This window comes from Larus michahellis, chromosome 5, assembly GCF_964199755.1.
Source record: "Larus michahellis chromosome 5, bLarMic1.1, whole genome shotgun sequence".
In the NCBI taxonomy this organism is placed as follows: domain Eukaryota; kingdom Metazoa; phylum Chordata; class Aves; order Charadriiformes; family Laridae; genus Larus; species Larus michahellis.
This window is the reverse complement of record NC_133900.1, coordinates 14,056,472-14,075,195: the sequence shown is the minus strand read 5'-3', so window position 1 is coordinate 14,075,195 and position 18,724 is coordinate 14,056,472. Positions and strand designations below refer to the sequence as shown.

General features: G+C 38.6%; 1 protein-coding gene across 13 annotated transcripts in view; it reads right to left on the bottom strand.

The window, feature by feature from the left end:
- Positions 1-826: 826 nt before the first annotated feature.
- The window catches only part of TTC29 (tetratricopeptide repeat domain 29), a 279,336-nt gene continuing 261,438 nt past the window's right edge, over positions 827-18,724 (bottom strand). For 12 of the 13 annotated variants that reach the window (XM_074588974.1, XM_074588976.1, XM_074588977.1 and 9 more), the window contains 2 exons: positions 5,195-5,268; positions 827-4,818 (listed from right to left, as the gene is read on the bottom strand). In XM_074588974.1, the coding sequence (XP_074445075.1) occupies positions 5,231-5,268 (38 nt within the window). In that variant the 3' untranslated portion in view covers positions 827-4,818; positions 5,195-5,230. Of the gene's footprint in view, positions 4,819-4,839; positions 5,269-18,724 lie in introns of those variants that run through there. The other variant, XM_074588985.1, reaches the window with a different exon arrangement.

Genomic DNA, 18,724 nt, shown 5'->3' with positions numbered 1-18,724 from the left:
TGGGGGCCAGGAGCTATTGCTGCTCCCAGATGCTCCTCCTAGGACGCTCAAGTTCCCAGCCCCTGGGTCTTCCATGTGCTACTGAAAATCTGCTGTCCACCGTTTTTCTGTCTACTCACTGCAGGTGGCCAAGCTGCAGAACTGAGCTGGAGAACGGGTAGCTGCTGGGACAGCTTCAGACTTTTCCTCCCCCTCTCCGTGATCCTACAAAGAGCTGAACAATTCTTCTGGGGCTGCAGACCCTCGGCTCCCAGAGACTTCAGGTAGGGCCAAGCACTTCAGATCTCACCCCGGTTAGCTGTGCTTGAAAGCCGCTCTTGCTGCAAAGTTGTCTGTCTGCCTTTCATGTGGTAATGAAACAAACAGGTAACTTCATCGTTAACCTCGGTGAAACAAACCTATTCATTCTGCAGGGACCAGGACAGGGGATTTTAGTTACTAAATTGCTTTCTCACCCATTGAGATGGATTCCTCCAAGCCATCCTTGCAGCAAGCGGGTATGAATCTGGGACTGGCTTTGTCTCCTGCACAGACGAGCTAAGATTAAACGGCAGGCTTTCAATTAAAGGCACACTCACACCTTTTTATCTCTCTCTTCCTCTGCTAAATGGGCTTGAGAGCTCACCTGACCAACAGCCCTTCTGGACTTCTACTCTGTAGTTTTAAAAACCGAAACATTAAATGTTTAGAAAGAGAAGTTTATCTCCTAAGGTTAAACTGGCAGTGTGCTTTGCCATCATAGCTGCTGGGCTCCTTCACGCTCAGCGTCACTCTTCAGTGATATGTCTGTGTCAAAAGAAGACTCACACATGGAAATATTCATTAACATGTTTATTTGTTTATCTTCAAAGACAGCACATACATTCTATCTACTTGTAAGCATAAGTGTGTCAAATATAGAGATACTATGAAGTTACGCTGTCAAACAAGACACAGTTTTGAAAAAATAAAAATTAGTCCTCATTCTCTTCTTTTTAGTACCTGTCTTCAGAAATACCTGACTGAATCTCAGGACAAAGCCTTGATGTACACCACTTCCGAAGGCTGATGAGTTCTCACCTCGTGTAATAGCTGAATCTCACATAACTACTTCAGACTTTAACCTATTTCTAGCATTTTTACATGCATATTATTGTTTCTTCCAGTTACGTTCTATTTTTTCCTAGCAGGAAACTAAAGTGTGGCTTTAGTAATACCTATCATCAATCTTATTTATTCCATCTATTTCTAGGTAATTATATATAGTGTATTTCTTTGTCTATATTCGGATGGCCTATTTAGAGATGAATGGATTCCTTCCACAATGGCAATGACCTTTCTGTGACTCAAACATTAATTTTCTAAATGGCTTCACAGGTGAAATACCTTATATATCATCATAATTAACAAGATACACCCTATTAACAGTCAGAAAACATGCTTTTCATAATTATAAACAGAATCCTTTCTGAGGTACAACCTCCCCCTATGAATTGTTAGTCAATACCATCCACAGTGAAACCTACTAAAATCCTATTCAAAAAGCAGTCTTAATTGCCAGTCTCGCATACCTTAGGCACCCACAAGACGCAGGTTTTAGAGACATCAGTATTACACTTCAGAACTATTCAGGGTTTCATCCGCTATAATATGTCTGACAAGTCTTAGTTTTGAAACGGATACCTGGTGTTATATGCTAAATTGATTTACCTGCTTTCCTAACTTCATTAAAGTCAACTACGCCTATAATTTCTCAGAGCACAGAAAAACCTGTAACTGCAGTTCATACTCTCTCATGAGTCCTCCTTTCTGACTGAAAAGTCTTAAGGGTCAGGGTATTAGAGGCTTTCTGGAAAAACTTGGAGGAAGGATTACAATGATAATGAGCCAGGCAGAGGGCAGAATAATTCTGTTCCATATGACGAGCTCCTTAAAGAAATGAGAGCATCTCTCATGTAAAGAGACAAAGGACAAAAGCTCCATTATAGCAATTTGAGCTCTGATCTCAGCAGATCTTATGAGCAGGATGATGTCCAACAAGGGATCACCAAAGAAAAGTGGTGTTGGAAGAGGCATTGGTAACTCAGCAAGTGGCGATTTTTCTTCTAAAGAAATACCGAGTTGATAGTGCAGCCAAGTTCAGTGAGCACTGTGCTTTCAGCTGGATCACGCGAGGCGTTACACCGAGGCCTGCCCACGACCCACGGAGCTCTGACTGCTCCAACAGCCGAGAGGTGTATTCCAGGATCCCGTCCAAAGTATAACGTATGGAACAACATTCTGCCTAACCTCCTTCCCCTGTTAATTTGAAGGGCAAAGCGGAGCCTTCCTTTTCCTGCTGAAAAAGTCTGCGAGGAGCAGAACAACGCCTGCATTCTGCCAGACAGAGAGCTACCCATCAGACAAATCATTACTGGGATGGGAGGCAGGTACATTTAGCTCAATACACATGATTTTCTCCCAAAGCTTCCTGACTCTGAAGAACACAACTTGCATTTACATTACTACAGGATGATAAAAGTCCCCTTATTTTTATTAAAAGCTTTATGACTAAAAAGTATCGTTAAAAAGTATGGGAGAGCTAATGCTCTAGAGGATTAATTTGTGACCATCTTTTCACAAGCATACAAAAGTTATCGCTTGTTACTAAGTGCAGATTGTCAAAAAGTAGTGATGATCATGGATGCTATTTAATGTAACTGCATGATAGCTTCTAGAACACATACACAAAACGTTCAGCTGCTGCAGAAAGGTATGTGAGGTTCAAAACCCTTAAGAATTTAGAAACTTGCCCTTGAAAAATTGGTATTTTTCTTTTCTACAAAGTCTGCTTGGTTTATGTTATTTTAGATCTATTTTTTTACTATGAAGGATAAATTCAAATACACCATTTCTTTAAACCACACTGATAAAAGAAATTCCAAATATCTAAAAATAACAACTTCTTACAAGCAGTCATGCTATACCTATCAAGATTAGAAGAGTTTGCAGATTAATGTGATTTTCAGATATTATTTGCAAAATTGTGCTGGTTTTATAATGTTCTTCATATTTCATATCAATAGCATTAAAATATAAGGGGTAAACTGGATACTGTTATTGTTTATATTTAATTCACGTTCCTGTTTCTCTTCCTGGTTTTCATAAAATGTTCACCTCCTTTTTAACACTTAATAAAGAGATTTGTATGCTTATGTATGTGCATAATTGCACGTAGGAACATTCCTATGCAACTTTTCAGCCTTGTAAAAACATTCTAAATGAACATTGTTGTAATAAGTTTGGTGTTTAGACAATGAAGACCTCTAAGTAAAAGAATAAAATTACTGAGGTATTTGTATTTACATTGCGTGTACACAGCATCTTGATCAAAAATGGTCTAATAAGAGCTAGTTAATGATACATTTTTACTATACCTTAACAGGGAAAAATCCTATTGTCACATGTCAACCAGTTACTGAAATTGCAGTCCTGAAGAAAACCAGTGAATTGAGTTATTACTATGGCAAAAGCTATTGCTTGCTCAAAGACTGTCATAAAAACTGGTTACAGGTCTAATGGACCTTGCTTCAAACTCTGAATCTGGAAACCTCCGTTTAAAGAAAGGAATGGTCGACTATTGGTATTCATAAAGCTTTGTTTATGTATTTTGAAAGAACAGGTTTTCAAATACATAAAATTAAGAAAGATTGCATCAGTTTTCCTAAATAAAATTCAAAGGCTCCAAATCTTGCTTTTACGTATATTTTGCAAAGTGATAAGCACCGTCTTCTGTCCTCTATCTCTTCTTCGGGCCAACACTGATGGTAGCTGGAAAATGCCCTCTTGAGGACTGTGAAGATCACAGGAGTCAGACTGTTGTGGGTAACGTGGGGAACCCACTGTCAAGAACTTAATCAGCTCAAAATGGGAGACAATTGTCCACACACACTCCAAAATCAGTGCTTCAGACTATTTATCGAAAAGAATCTAGGCAGAATTTTAGTTTACCTGATTGTCTGAATGAACAGAGCTTTTGCTAAAAGGGGGAATTTTGGGTTCAATTTTGAAAGTGTGACATACGGGTATTCTACCAAATACACTTTCATTGTTAAATATAGTTGTTTCAGCTGTGCCTGTAAGATTGATGTTGCTCTTGAGACAGTCAATGGCATTTCAAATGCTTTGATTGTACAGGCTTTCAGCAGTTTCATGAGTGCGCTCAACCAGATTTTAGACAAACTCAGTTGTGTTTTGGGTCCAACTTGTGTTATAGAGTAGATCAAAATTGCACCACAGTGTGCCACCCAGGCTGGATCTTTTCGATTCAAGTTACAGTTGAACCGCAACTGTTAAGCACAGAGGCTAAAATCACTGATAGCCCTATAAATAAGGCATTGAGCTTGTACTTTATTTTTTCTGAGAGGGACAATAATCTGGGATATAAAGAAAACTCTCTAGACACAGTTAGAACCTGATCTTACAAGGTATCAAGCATCTTGGATTCCCATTCAGTAGGCGCAGAGGATGTTTAGTATCTTAACAGGAGGATCTTGACACTTGGGAAGACAATAAGCATTAGGGGTACAAAGTGCAAACTTTCTATTCTATATTACTATTTTTCTTTTGTATTTATTTCAATGACACCAGCTATTTTTGATGAAAACGCGTAATACATATTGAAGCCACACTTCAGTCATAAAAGAACTTAGAGCTCGCAGATATTCATACTGCAACACTGTGCTCCCATTTAAATGACAAAATTCCTACCCAAATCCCTACTTTGTTGCATGACTCTTCAAGGATCTTCCTGTACTCATTATACATCTATCAGCTTCTCTGTAAGTAAGCAGGCATTCTCTATAATGAAAAAGAGGAAATAAAAATTAGCAAATGTTGTGAGTTTATATATACGCTTTGATATCTACATGTTTTATATTTGGGTTCAGCATCTGGTTAATAGATTTGTTTCTGTCTCAAAGGCTTATTTCTGTCAAGTAAAAGCAATTACATGATCAAAGGCAATTAAATCCTAAAACTGAGAAAACAAGTAAAAAATCTGAAGGAAGTGTGATTCGTTCATTTATGAGCAGGAAAGATATTGATATTTGAACAAAGCAGAACAGAGATGATGTGCAATTGCCTGTCAAAATCAGGTTAAATTTTGATACCAATGACATTTTGCAAAAATCAGCATATTGGTATAAAGACTATGGATTAAGAGCAAATACTGTACCAGGAAGGATCTAGAACTGGTGTCTTTGGAAGAGGCTCACAGGGGCTTTGAAGCACTTGTTTCTTTATCAAGTTCTGTTATTAAAAAAAAAAAAAAAAGGTGCATTAGTCTTTAGACTTACAACATTCTTCATAGTAAAAAAGCCTAGAAGGTTTATTAGAAAAACACATAATAACAACAAAAAGTCACAGGAGAAGGCAATCTAAGACAACACAGAGGAGAGCCACTTAAGACATAATCCTAGAAATACAGAACTGACAGCGATTTCTGTTCTTATTTCTTGTACTCCTACGCAACAGTTCTCAAACAGGCCGGTTTTGCAGGATAGGTCCAGGTGGGACCAGCTGGGGAGTCTACAAGGAAGATGCATTTGGGAGAAGATGATGTCAAAGACAGCACTGAAAGATGGCAGGCAGCAAGAAGACTATCCAGGGGAAGAAGTGAGCAGTGCAGAAAGCAAGAGCAGGGTGAGGAGGTTGGATAAGTAAGGATGCCACCTCTCAGTGAGGTCGCCCTAATGGGATGTGATCAAAGGAGCAGGTGCCTGGGAGGCAATGGCTTAACTCTGAAGCTTTTGGCAGCCACAGACCTCTCTTGCTCCCGTGATCTGTGATGCTCAGCCTTGGTCTTTCATTGCTCCATTTTCACACCAAATTCCCACCTCCTAGCTGTACTTTCTGCTCTGTTCCCAGTGACTCTCCAGCATCATACCTCCATCTGCCTAGTTACAACCACACCATCCCTGGGGGATTCTTTCCTATTTTGGGAACTACTGATCTGGTTCGCCTCCTTAAATGAAGAAAGTGCGCATATATCTAGTCCATCCCTGACATCTCTGTCAAATCTATTCTCAAAGGCTTTGGATGAAGGCCGTTTCACAACATCCCTAATCTCTCTGTTCCAGTGCTTCATGATCTTACAGATCAGCTTCTTCCCTAATACTTAAGATAAATATTTATTGCAAATTAAGATGTTTTTTCTTGTTCTACCTTTGGTGGTGTTCTGGTTTCAGCTGGGATAGAGTTAATTTTCTTTCTAGTGGTTGCTGTGTTTTCAGATTTGGTAAGAAAGGAATGTCAATAATGCATATTGTTTTAGTTGCTAGGTGATGTTTATACTATTCAAGGACTTTTTTCAGCTTCTCACATAAGCTGAGAAGGAGCACAGACAGAACAATAGAATGGCCAATGGAATATTCTGTACCTTAGACACTATGCTCGGTATATAAATGGGGGTTGGCAGTAGTGTGGGAATCCGCGATCACTGCTCCAGATGAGCTGGGCAACCAATTCACCAGGTGATGAGATGGACTTGTGTTGTATTACTTTATCTTGTATTTTTTTTTTTACTATTATTATTGTTGTTGTTATTTTCCTTCTTCTGATGTTGTTCTATGAAACAGTCTTTATCTCAACCCACAAGATTTTTTCCCTTTCCTTTCCCCTCCTTTTATTACTCTTCTCCCCACCCTTCTGAAGGGGAAAGGGGAGAACTGCGCAATTGGCTGCATGGTCCTAGCTGCCGGCTGGGGTCAAACCACCACAGGTAGACACAAAAAGCAAAGGAGACTATTTTCCTTCCTCTAATCTTCTCTGAGATAAAGCAAATGCAATCTCTAATATTTGAAAGGAGCTCATGTCTTCTGACCTCTGTATAATCCTTGGCTGGATCCTCCTCAATTTGTCACTACTTCTTTGCACTGTGATGCCCAAAACTGGACTCTGTGTCTTTCAGTCACTGTAATACCAATGGTGCTTATATGGCGTCCTAATTTAATTGATGTCCAAAATAAATACATTAATCCAGTTCTGGTGGAGATGAAAAATAATGTTCAAAGCAGTGTCTCTGCTAGTGAAATGTTTGGAACAGATGCAAACCACCGGACCATTCAAGACTCAATAAAATTTATGTTTTGTCGTATCATAGGCTTTTATTAAGTATAGTTACTAATTAGGACTTCATCCATAGTTGTGTGCAAGTCAGAATAGGGTAAGTAAATCTATGAAGAATATCTGAGAATTAGGCTAAGTTATCGTATGAAGTCTCATTTTGTACGAGGGCAACATGCACGTTAGTGCTTTGCTCTGTATGTAACAATATAGTTGTTTCAGGTAACATTTTCTGAAACTGGGGATAAAGTACATCAATGGAAATTCCTTTACTAGCAGACCATGTCTAAACAAAAAAATCTAATTAAACCTAATTGAATACAAGGGGCTCTGCCCACGGCTGCACAGTCTATAACTCTCCGTTTGCCTTAGGAACTCAAACACCGTGAAGCAGCCGAGCGCCTCATGCAATTCAGAAGTGCTAACAAGGGGTCTGAACTATGTTGCTCCACGCCAGCTTTACACCCGTGTAGCATTATTACTCCCTCCAGTGGAAGCTTATTGTTGAAAAAGTGATGCAAGACAGCTGGGGTGACTCAAGCCCAAAACGTGACTAGGTATGTATAGTAACATATGTATTTGCAAGCAAATAAACATAAAAGTGTGTCTCTGACAGCAATGTATCTTACAGACACTGACATATACGAAAAGTGGTGGGGATGTGTACGTGACAGATGGGGAATTATAGCTTAAATGGCTTTTCTCATGCACCTTTTGGCCTTTTGCCTTCACACACGGACACCAAGCTATTATTGTCTGATTAACAGTTCTATCCTCCCAGCAAATATGAAGCATATCAAGAATAACTGATGGAATACTGAGCCATAAATGTTTTCCTGGCATTTGTTTGGCCTGTGCTATTTGGGAACAATAAAAACATCTCATATTCATAATGATAATACATATACACCAATGCTTGATCACACCATCAAGCATTCTCCTTCTATGTTATTGTGTTGCACAAAATGCAGAGATAAACATTAATATGTATTAATAGTATGTAAATATAATTAACCATAATAGGATGTTCCTGACATATTATCACTGCTGTTGATAAAATATAATTAAAATTGTCTGGTCCAGTTTTCAGTGCAGCTAGAATTGACATCTCTGTTCTTGCTGTTTACATGTGTCTATCTAAAGATCGTTACACTTGTAAAAATCTCATTATTTCACTATGTTCCTGGGAGAAAGCTAAGCAGAGCTGCTAGTCCTCTACGCAATATAATCAGTGAAAAGTCATACAAAAGAATGAAAGTCACACCTACAAATACTGAAGCTAAAATGACCACTAATTCCAGAGAGAACATGAATTTTAGGCACCATTCTCTCCAAAGATTATAAAGAAAATGAAACAGGCAACACCTGTGCTCCTGAGCTTGCATGCCCATAAGACGAGAAAGCATTCAAATCCAAGTTTTGCATTGTTCAGAGACCGTTGGACTTTATTAAACAAGAGCTCTGCTGAAAAGCTCCATGAACCAATGAAGAATCATAAGAGGACTATTGGTTTGGGGAGCTGAAACTGCTTTGAAAAAATAAAAGAAAGGCAATATTTTCAGGAGACAACAAACGTAGGAATGAGAGTAGCATGCAGAAGGTGACCCTGAAACCATTTTTCACTGTCTCTTCCAATAAAAGAACGAAGTAGGATGTATTGAAAGTAGCAGGTGGTAGACCTAGAGACAAAGGGAGGGGTTCTTTGTGCATTGACAACTCATCCTTGGAACTCCCAGCTGCAGGATGCTGAGGATGCCCTAATTTTCTGCAGGCTCAAGAAGTGCCAAGGCAAACAAATAGAAGAAATGTCTGTACCCTCTCCTACTCTTCCACTACAGCTAACTTGCTCAAGTGGCATAAAATCCCATACTACAACACCTCAAACAAAAGATAGCAACAGTGCTCTTATGTTTTTACATGCATTTAGGTACATTTATGCAAACAAGACCATATTTGCAACTGCTGTCAATGTGAGTGAACTCTTACTATATTGTACATACAAAAGCAGCAATATAGAGCAATGCAGTGTTTTCCTTACCTCTCTTTTCCTTTAATACAATGAATTCCATGCATTCAGGCTCACTGTTAGCAAATACTGTACTTTTGTCACAAAAGGGAGAGAGAAAGCAAGACTATCTCACCATATTCTTTACACCCTCCCCATGACTTGGCAGGATTGTATCAAGTTGGCATAATGCAGCTGATGAGATATTACCCGTTATTGTAATTTAAAAATTGCATTTTTAAAGGTCATGCATCTGTTTTCAGTTATATAATCTGCAGAATGATGTAACGGAGTAGGAATAAAGATAAAGCAGCAAATAATATGACTGCCAACAACAGGCACGTCCCACACTTGAAGATCTTCCTCCTTCTTTTCTCTCTTGATAAATGAAAATTGATGCAATGCTTTTTTAAAAGCAGATTGGGCCTACACGTTTAGCCATGTATCCTGACTAGGTCCACTTGGAATGGAGGCAGTTGTACTTGGAAGTTTTATGAATATAAAGATTAATGAATTTGTACAATTTGGGCATGCAAAGCATTTTTATCAGGCATATTCCATTTAGAATAAGCAGTAAACCATATATAAGGGTTGTGTCAAAGTTTACTGAATAGGGCCCTTGGTAGCTAATGTAACATTTCTCCAACAAATCAAAGGTATTGTTCTATGCTCACATGAATATACAGTAGCCATTACCTTAAATTTAAAACTCACTGTGAGCAGCAAACACACTGTGGGGATATGAAGGCCATATTGTATCAGTGGAGTCTGCAGAGATTTTCTTCATATGGCTTTGCCTGGTTGAAATATATGTTGCAGTTGAAAGCTAAAGGGATTATTTTTGAATAGTCATCACAAAGGTTGATTATATTCGTATATCATTTAGCTGGACCCTGCAGGCTATTATTCCATTAGCTGTGCTGGCCCTGCACTGTCAAAAAGTTGATCATATAATGTAAAAAGGTTACATGCTCTGTTAAGGTATGTGAAGTAACTTGAAACAGTAATCTTTTAAGAGCACTACAGCTTTGTACTTGAAGGTAGATTGCATTTAAAATAAATACCCGCAAAATGGAATAAATACAATAAATCTACCTCTGTTCCCTATTTTTCCTACTTTGAATAGGCAGTACATAATTTGAGTAAGTTAATTGTACCAGGTAAGATGTTGGCTACAGAGTATTTTTTCAACCTGAAATCCAAAGAACTATATCTCAAAATAGCTGCGTCTTTATGTGAAATGCTTACTGAAATTATGTTTCTGGTGAAAAAGATTTGCTGATTATGTTTCCCTTGCACATACAAACACACACACATTTTCTTTCAGTGCTTAATAAAATGGATCTTCAGACGGTTCCATTATGTGGATGCCTTAATATTATTTTATGCTAAAACATGGACAGCGCATTAGATTGAAAGCATCTTACTGTTCCACAAGGCAGAGTAATCATGGACTATCCCTAGATAGCAAATGCTCCCATTGGGGAAACAATGCCAACAACACAGGCTAATGAATCACAGCGGTTATTAATCATGGGCATTTGTAAGAGCCACATATAATAGAGATGAACTCTCAAGATTAGAAAGGTTAGAAGGTGGGACCGAGAAAAGGACAGGAGATCATACGATGCATTTTAGAATAAGTTAACGGGCGAGTATTTGCGTCAGTGCAATTGTGTCCATGCTTCCTTCAGTCTTTCTAAGCAGGCAGAGAGAGAGAAACAATTTAGTCAGCTCGGTTCACTTAGCTTTCAGATCCTTGTAGGACAATTTGGCAAAAATAAATAAATAAATGCACACATACAAGACCCTTAGGGCTTATGGCCTAGTTAGAAATGAGACAGGGATTCTTTTATTAGACAAAGTTGTTTAATTTAGGTTGTAAAAGAGAGAGTTGGTTCTCTTTTCAGTATACCATATATATTATTCAGGGCAATGAATGAGTCTTTATGAGTACAAATGGGAGCCTTTAATGAAGCAAGCATTTGAGCAGGTAGGTTTCTCTGAATAAAGGCTTCACAGATGGGTAAGTTTATGAATGAGAAGCAGAATTTATTTTATATGCTTTTAAAGAGCCTACTCAGACTATGGCACAATAAGGAAAGTGCAAGGTTTTTCTGGTTTGGATGAGAAAACCTAAGGAGAATATGAATTTTTCCCTGCCTAATAACTTCCGTTGTTTGCTTATTCATATTCAACAGTCCTCAGACAAGTTAATCTTCCTCTCTCACATAGTTTGGGCATGTGCCAGACATTTGCACAACAATGGAAATCTCTCTTGATCTTACAGTTTTCAGTTCTGTTCATTGTGAAAATTATACACTAGTCTGTGACAATGTAGTACAGCAGCACCTTCTGCAAAACCCATTTGTTGAGTATCAATTTTAAATAACGGCTCTATCGGGTCAGATTGGTGACTGTAGGTAGAAAAAAGGGATTTTCTCAAGGCCAAAATATGACACCGTGTCTTTTGTGTATCTGGAAGTTGAGAGATACATCTCAAATACACAGAAAAATCAGCTTTGAAAAACAGTCATCAAGAAGATCACTTCAAACATGAAGAAACCTAAACAAAAGAGCAGCCAGTTTTTAGTTTATAGTTTTACCTTTACCGTCAACTAATTTTACATGAAATCCAAGCTATTAGTTTAAAGTTTCGATACAGCATCTCATCTCTGGCTCTACTCCAGTCCAAGGTAGGGAGAAATTAAGGAAACAACATTTCAGACTCAGGATCTTGAAACTTTCTCAGTCAAAGGCAAAGTTGTCCAGCAACACGAAGCAGGCTGAGCATCTGCTTAGCTGGTTAATCAAGGTTTCCACAGCGCAAAGAATTCCCAGAAGTCCCAGAGAAGGATTTCTTTTCCTTCACCCCCCACCCAGATGCAGAATAAAGATCACAACTGGAACCTACTTGCTCTCTCCTAAGGACAGGACAAGCCCCAGCGGAACTTCCCGAGAAAGCAAAGTTCTGAGCTGCTCGCTCTTGTGGTAGAAGCCAAACTCACCCTTGGCTGCCCTGAGGAGCTGGTGAGGAGAGAACATAGAAGCAGTGTAAAAACACTTCCACTACCTCTATCTCTGCTGAGAACCATGAGCCACCACTAAAGATTGAGCCCAAAAGCTACTTAGAAATCCTTATAAAAGAAAATCCTTATATTGCTCACAGAACTGGTATTTTACAGTCCTGGAGAACTTTCGACAGCATTTTTAAAGATATTACTACAGGCTTTTGCAAAAATATCTATATCTTAATGATATATGCACAGAAATTTTTAACACACACCTTTAGAGTTATGTATGAAATCCAATCTCATTGCAAAGGGCAAAGAAGCAGTAAGTGGACTGATGTTTCAGACAGCATAATGATCACAACAGAAGCCGCACATTTGTTCCCATTTTGTGTGCAGAATTATCATCACCATATTAATTTTAAAGCAAAGCAAGATATATCAGGTGCTCAGTGAATAATTACAGTACAGTAGATGTGAAAACACAGATTTCAGGCATAGCAATGATTCTAAGGCCAATTCATGCTCAAATTAGTACACTGAAAAATTCGTGCTCTCTTCCCCAAAATCACTACAGTCTTTGTCCTGTAAAAATTTTTAATACTCTGCTTGAGAGCCTACTTTATGCACTTACTATGCAACCTTGTTGCATGGCTACACATAAAACCTCACATCTTATCCTTTACTCATATAGACATACTGCGTTAAGTCTGTTAAGCACTTGTTATAAAGGCCCCGTTAAAAACTGCAAGACAGGATAGCAGGACAGTTCCTAACTGCATTTTGCAAACACCATCTTCTACCTATTGAACAAAATACGTCACTGAACAGAGGAGCTCAGTATTTAAATCACTGATAGTGTGTGATATTTATTTCTGAATATGCAGCTTGATGTGTCTTCAAAGGATCTGGCTGTCAGAGAGTGTTTAGCACCCCTTTCTCTGAAATTCAGGTCCCTCAAAAGGGTCCCAAAGGGAGGGAAAGCTGGAAAGCTCAGATTACTTAAACACTGCCTCTTGCTTAATTATATGCCATTAGCATACAGAGTTTCAAATACAGTATCTGACTGCTCTGATTAGAAGTATCTCTGATTTTAGTTCTTTTTGCTTTTATCTCTGTATTTTGATATGAGTGCTCTATGTAATTTTGTTGCGTTTCTTGTTCTGCAGATCTCATTCTTCATGTTCTGGTTTGGCTCTGCTGTTTGCTGGCCTCTAAAGGCTTACCTACTCTCCTATAATTATATCTAAGAGTACTTCTTCATGGTCGAGACTTCTTTATTTCAGCATCTCCAGTGACTACTCTGCCTGGTGGCTCACAAACTGTTTATCATCTGAGGCCTCTATAAAGTAGGGTTTTTTGCCTGGGAAACTGCCTTCCAAGAGCTTAACCAAAGGTATCTTCTGGGTACAGAAACTGAAGCCAGTGAAGCAGAGAAAATCCAGCAATGCATCTGCTACAAAAAACAGGATGCCAGGGAGATTTTTTTTTTTTCTCCTTATCTGACTTTAGTTTTACATCTTCTAATGCATCTTAGGCATGAGTGCACCCTCTTTGGCTAAGGAGATGTAGGGGAAGCATCTGGAAGATTATGTTCTTTAAAAAGAAGATACAGAATCCCTTATGGAAGTATCAGTTTCCTTGTGACTGAGGTTTTCTGGGGAGAATATCATTCTCTGTAGCAGTTAAAGTCCTCCTCTAAGATCGATGCAAAGTGCTCCAACTTCTCTCTTAAAAACCAAACCAAACCAAACCAAACCAACAAAACAGCTGCTGAAAATTAAGGTCCAGGTTTATGCAGGGTCCTTGCATTCACAGGTGGTGACATGGATATAATGCTATGTGAGATACCTCTCCCATCGACGCTTTGGAGAAACTTCTTCGTCTTAACTTTCCTAGCTGATTTTACCAAGAGTGGGATCAGACCTACTTCTCTTCACCAGGCATTGGGAACAACACTTTTCTTGGTCAATGCAACACTGAGTGTTGGGTTTCTCCCTCTTAGTTTTTGGATTTATGGACACGTTCTTTCAGACGACATGGGACAACTTGAAAGGGCCACTACTTCTATTCTTCCATCTTTACAGATAAGTAGAGAACTCCAGCTTTCAGGCCAGTCATCCGCTTCTTTTGATGAGAAATAGATTCACATGAAAAAAAGATTACACTGAAAAATGGAAATGGATTTTCTGTTTTATTAGCAGTCAGCATAAGACTTGTGAGCTACTTTAGAAAGTTACAGAACTACAGAGATTTTTAAGAACATACTAGTAGAAGCTAGAATTTAAAAATAAATGCTCTGGCTAGTCTGGGCCCAATCCTCAAGCTGCAACCAATGCAGCTTCACTGAAGTCAGCACGGTTATGTCAGCTTTGCCAAATTGCTTCAAAACAGGTCTTTTTAGAAAGAAATTGACTTAAGTGATTTTAAATTCACTTTGAATTATGCCACACCAATAACATTGTTTTGCTCTAGGAACAGCAGAGCTTAGAAACACGCACTAGGCAAACAAACTTCTTCATAAAGTAAAAGATGTTACCCTGCCACTCCACTCCTCGACTGCAGTGACAAGGCTGAGATGAGAACCACCACCAGATACTCTCAGTGTAGCAGGGACTTAATGAGGCTGAAGGGAGGCATGGAATTCTAGGCCTGAGGGAAGGAGACCAGTGACAGGTGATCTGGTTTCTTTTGAACCTTTCCCCCAACCACAACGCAAGGGGAGAAAAGGGAACAAGGTTATTTCTGTGTTGCTGCCATAGGTTAGACTGTTAAGGGAAGGTTTGACTCTCGGTCCTGTCCCTCACAGAGGCGTCAGTGGAATGGAGGCAGGTACCATTTCAGTTACAGCTGCTGCCAGTTTGAAATGCCTTCCTAAGACGTGGTAAGTCATGTGGAGTCACCAGCTGAGAAACAAGGAAAGATTTTTTCCCCAGGGGACAAGTTTGAGAGGGATTCTGGCAGATTTTTTTTTTTTTTTTTTTTCTTTTAAACTGTTCTCACAGTCCAGGAATCCTGTCTTGAAAATAACATAGGTTTGAAAACATCAGTTTCCCCAAATTCACAAAGTCAATGTGAAACTTCAGATGATTTCAGCTATCTGAATCTGCTACAGACCCGGGGACCCCTTGACTGTGCCATCATCCCCTAGATGGGAGGAAGTGAGAATCTCTTAGGAAGCTGGATAAATTCCAAGCATTAGGTAGAAGACTCTGTGTAACAGTAATTTGATAATTTAACACCAGACTGTACTCAGAAGAATGTTTAGTGCTTTGACAGGAAAGGAGGTCTTCCTGATAAAAACAATAAATGTGCAACTTTCCCCTTAAAATCCATGCTCAAATCTGTACGTTCTGATCAAATCATGTTCTAAGCTCATCACAAAGCTCACAAGGTATAATAGACAAAATTTCCTGATATAAATCAGAATAAGACACCCCTGCTTGAAGGTCTAAGAGTCTTCAAGCAAAGCCTCTTCCAACAGAAGAAATATTTCACAGGCACAAATCTTGAAGTTTGTTCTTCTTCCAACAGGAGAGCCCTAGTCTGATCCTGGTGTGCAAATTCATTTATCAGGCATAAAATAGAAACTGTACTTTGGCTTCTTCTGGGTTCTGTTTAGATTGTACCTATTACATTACAAACCAACTAAGCAGAATATTTGTGATATGTAAGAATAAAAAAGCCGACCTTTCGCAGAGGCTTTATTTGAGCTGAGCGTTCGTTTGTGGTGAACATGACAGACTGTGCTAGAGCAGTGCCAGGCCAGTGCACTCAGTAATGGGAACAACCGCATCCTTTACGCGCGTCTTCAGCGATCACATAAACTCAGCGTGCACAACGGGAGCATGGCGGGCCACATGCAAGCCTGTCAGGCAGATGGCAGCGGGCTAACAGTCTTGGAAAGGTTTACTTGCCTGACTGCAAATCTCTCTGGCGAACTGCTTGCTGTGGCTCTATTTAATTCTTAATCTTTGCTTCTCTGTTTAATTCCTAGCTGCTTTAGAGACCTGTTGTAACACAGCAGTTAAAAAAATATTCACATGTACTGTGGGGCCTCCCCAAAGAGCACTAACTTGACACGTAGGCCATGACAGCTGGGCTTGGACTACTAAGAAATCTAATCCAGGGTTTCCATCATCTCAGTTGTTGCCTTTCTTTCATTAGAGTTTGACTCAGCCCCTAATGGATTCAGCTTTATAAAATCAGAAAAAGAGGAAAAGAAAGCAATTTATTCATGTTTCACTAGAGCTCACAGAAGACACGGAATTTCTCTAAAAATGCAAATTATTTTGTGCCACACAAGTGAGACTGGGCAGCTAAAGCTCTTAGAGGAAGGCTCTTTCCCAGGGCTAATGTTTTTATACCCAGTGATTGAATAAATCGATCCCTTTATTATCACATCTCTCTTACTCTCCTTTTTCTTCAGAAGAATGTAACCAAAGGTACCAAAGCACCCTTTTTAACTCTAAGAAAATTGATTATGCGTGTTAATTTTGTTTTTAATCCCAGACATATCAAAATAAACACCACAGACATGTGTAGCAGAAATCAATATCTCTTAAGCATCAAGTTGGTAAAAACAAGGATTTAGTAAGAATCCAAGATGTAAAAGACTAATGTACAAACTAAGCCCTTATTTATGTAATGTGCCTTTATACAAGCTCAATATAAACCTGAAAGAAACTATTTCAGAAGAGCAGAAATGGTTTACTTGCACTGCATCAAAAATGACCCCATAAGACCTCCTCTACTGAGATAGCCCAGATATTTAATGTGAACATATGTTTTTAAAGGATTTCTTGTCTCATGTCCAGTCATTCTTGTTAATTCATGGGACAGCATACTGCAGATGTGCTCTTTTTTACGTTACATAAAGCAAAAATTACATTTAACAAGTGTAAGGTTGGTCATAAAAAATAAATAAAAATAGACTCTTAAAAGCTGGGAAATCACAAAGTGAAGCTATCAGTCATTCTTATTGAGAAGGGTGAGGACAATGTGAAATAAAACTTGCACGTCTATGAACAGACGTTCCTAAAATGCCAGCACTCGGCTGTTATTTCACATTCTCTATAGGTTGCTTTTATCGGCCCAATATTTCTTCCTTTAGGGTAAGCTGCAATGCACATTTTCACTAGATGCCCTTCCTAGTCACTGACTTCAATTTTAATAGTAATTAAACTAAATATTTGCACTTATTTGCGCGTTTTTGTACTTGAAGGATAGAAAACAAAGTCAGTGTTAGTTTTTGTCTGTTCTACTTCTGGCTAAGAACTTTAAATACAGGTTTATTTTAACAGTAGTATTCTTCATTAATGGCATTGTTTAATATGCAAATAAAATAACTTTCACAATGATTAGTTTTCTAATATTAATCCAAATCTAAATACCAATTTGTGCACCTTATCGATATGTACACTAATCATAATTATTGGTATTTAATTCTGTATGATTTTACTGCTTCCTGAGTGCAGATGAGATAAGCAATACCTCTTCAAAAAAGGAATAGTCTTGCCTGCTTTTTACTAACACTAAAGATGTTCATCCTGCATACATCATTTGTAGCCAAGTACTATTCTCCTCAAAACCTCTCATAAATTGGCATTAAATGGCATATTCAAAGACTTACTACAAGGAATTTCTAATTAGAAGTTGCTCTTAGAGATTTGATCCAGTATAAATTCAAGCCAAGACATGGAATCAAAATGGCTTGTGAGGCAGCGAGGTCCTTTTATCAACACACAGGAGACAGACAGAAAAGTTGTTCCTTTGGACCACTCATCACCATTTGCCACTACCAAAAATTGCTGTCTCACCTCAACAGGATGGATGGAGTCCACACCACAGTAAGTCCACAATAAGTCAACAGAGAGACTTTAGCACAGTTTGAATCTTTCCCAAAAGTGGGCACTTCTGGAGTAACCCAATCCCAGCACGAGCCCTCTTACTTGGAAAGTTCCCCAGGCTTAAGTCTAAGTTTAGTTCTTTGTAACACCTGGGTACAGCCATGAAAGCGAAAGAGCAGATTAGACAGTACCAGATGCCTGCAGCACGCGAGTAACTTGCACAGACCAAGAGACTTTGATTTGAAGCACAACTGAATGTCTCTTTTTGATGTGTTATTTATGTTATTGATAATGTTACCTGATTCAGACCAGAACAACTACATCCGTGGAGGCGCATCTGCGCATTAGCTAAATCCTTTCTGAATTTTGGTCACTCCTTCCTACTATTCACTATTCCAGACAGCTAAGTGAAATTCAGGAAGGGGAATCATTCTGTGGTCTTCTAGGACATCGTTAGTTTAGAGATCGCTAAATAAATTCACCTATATTAAAAGTATAGACTTCTCAAGTACACATCTTTTTGATATATTTACATTCACATTATTGTTTGTAATGGCAAAAAAGCTTCACAATTAATAATTATATGAAAAGGCAAGTTTAATATGAAATTGGTTTTCCTATTTTATAGGAAAAACATGTCACAGGGAGCAATATTTACAACCCAGTTCCCTGGGAGCTTTAAGTAATGCTGTAACAAAACAAAGTGTTTTATTATAACTTATTCTGAAGTTTAATTACACGCACATACACACAAAGGATTTACAAATAAATAAAGA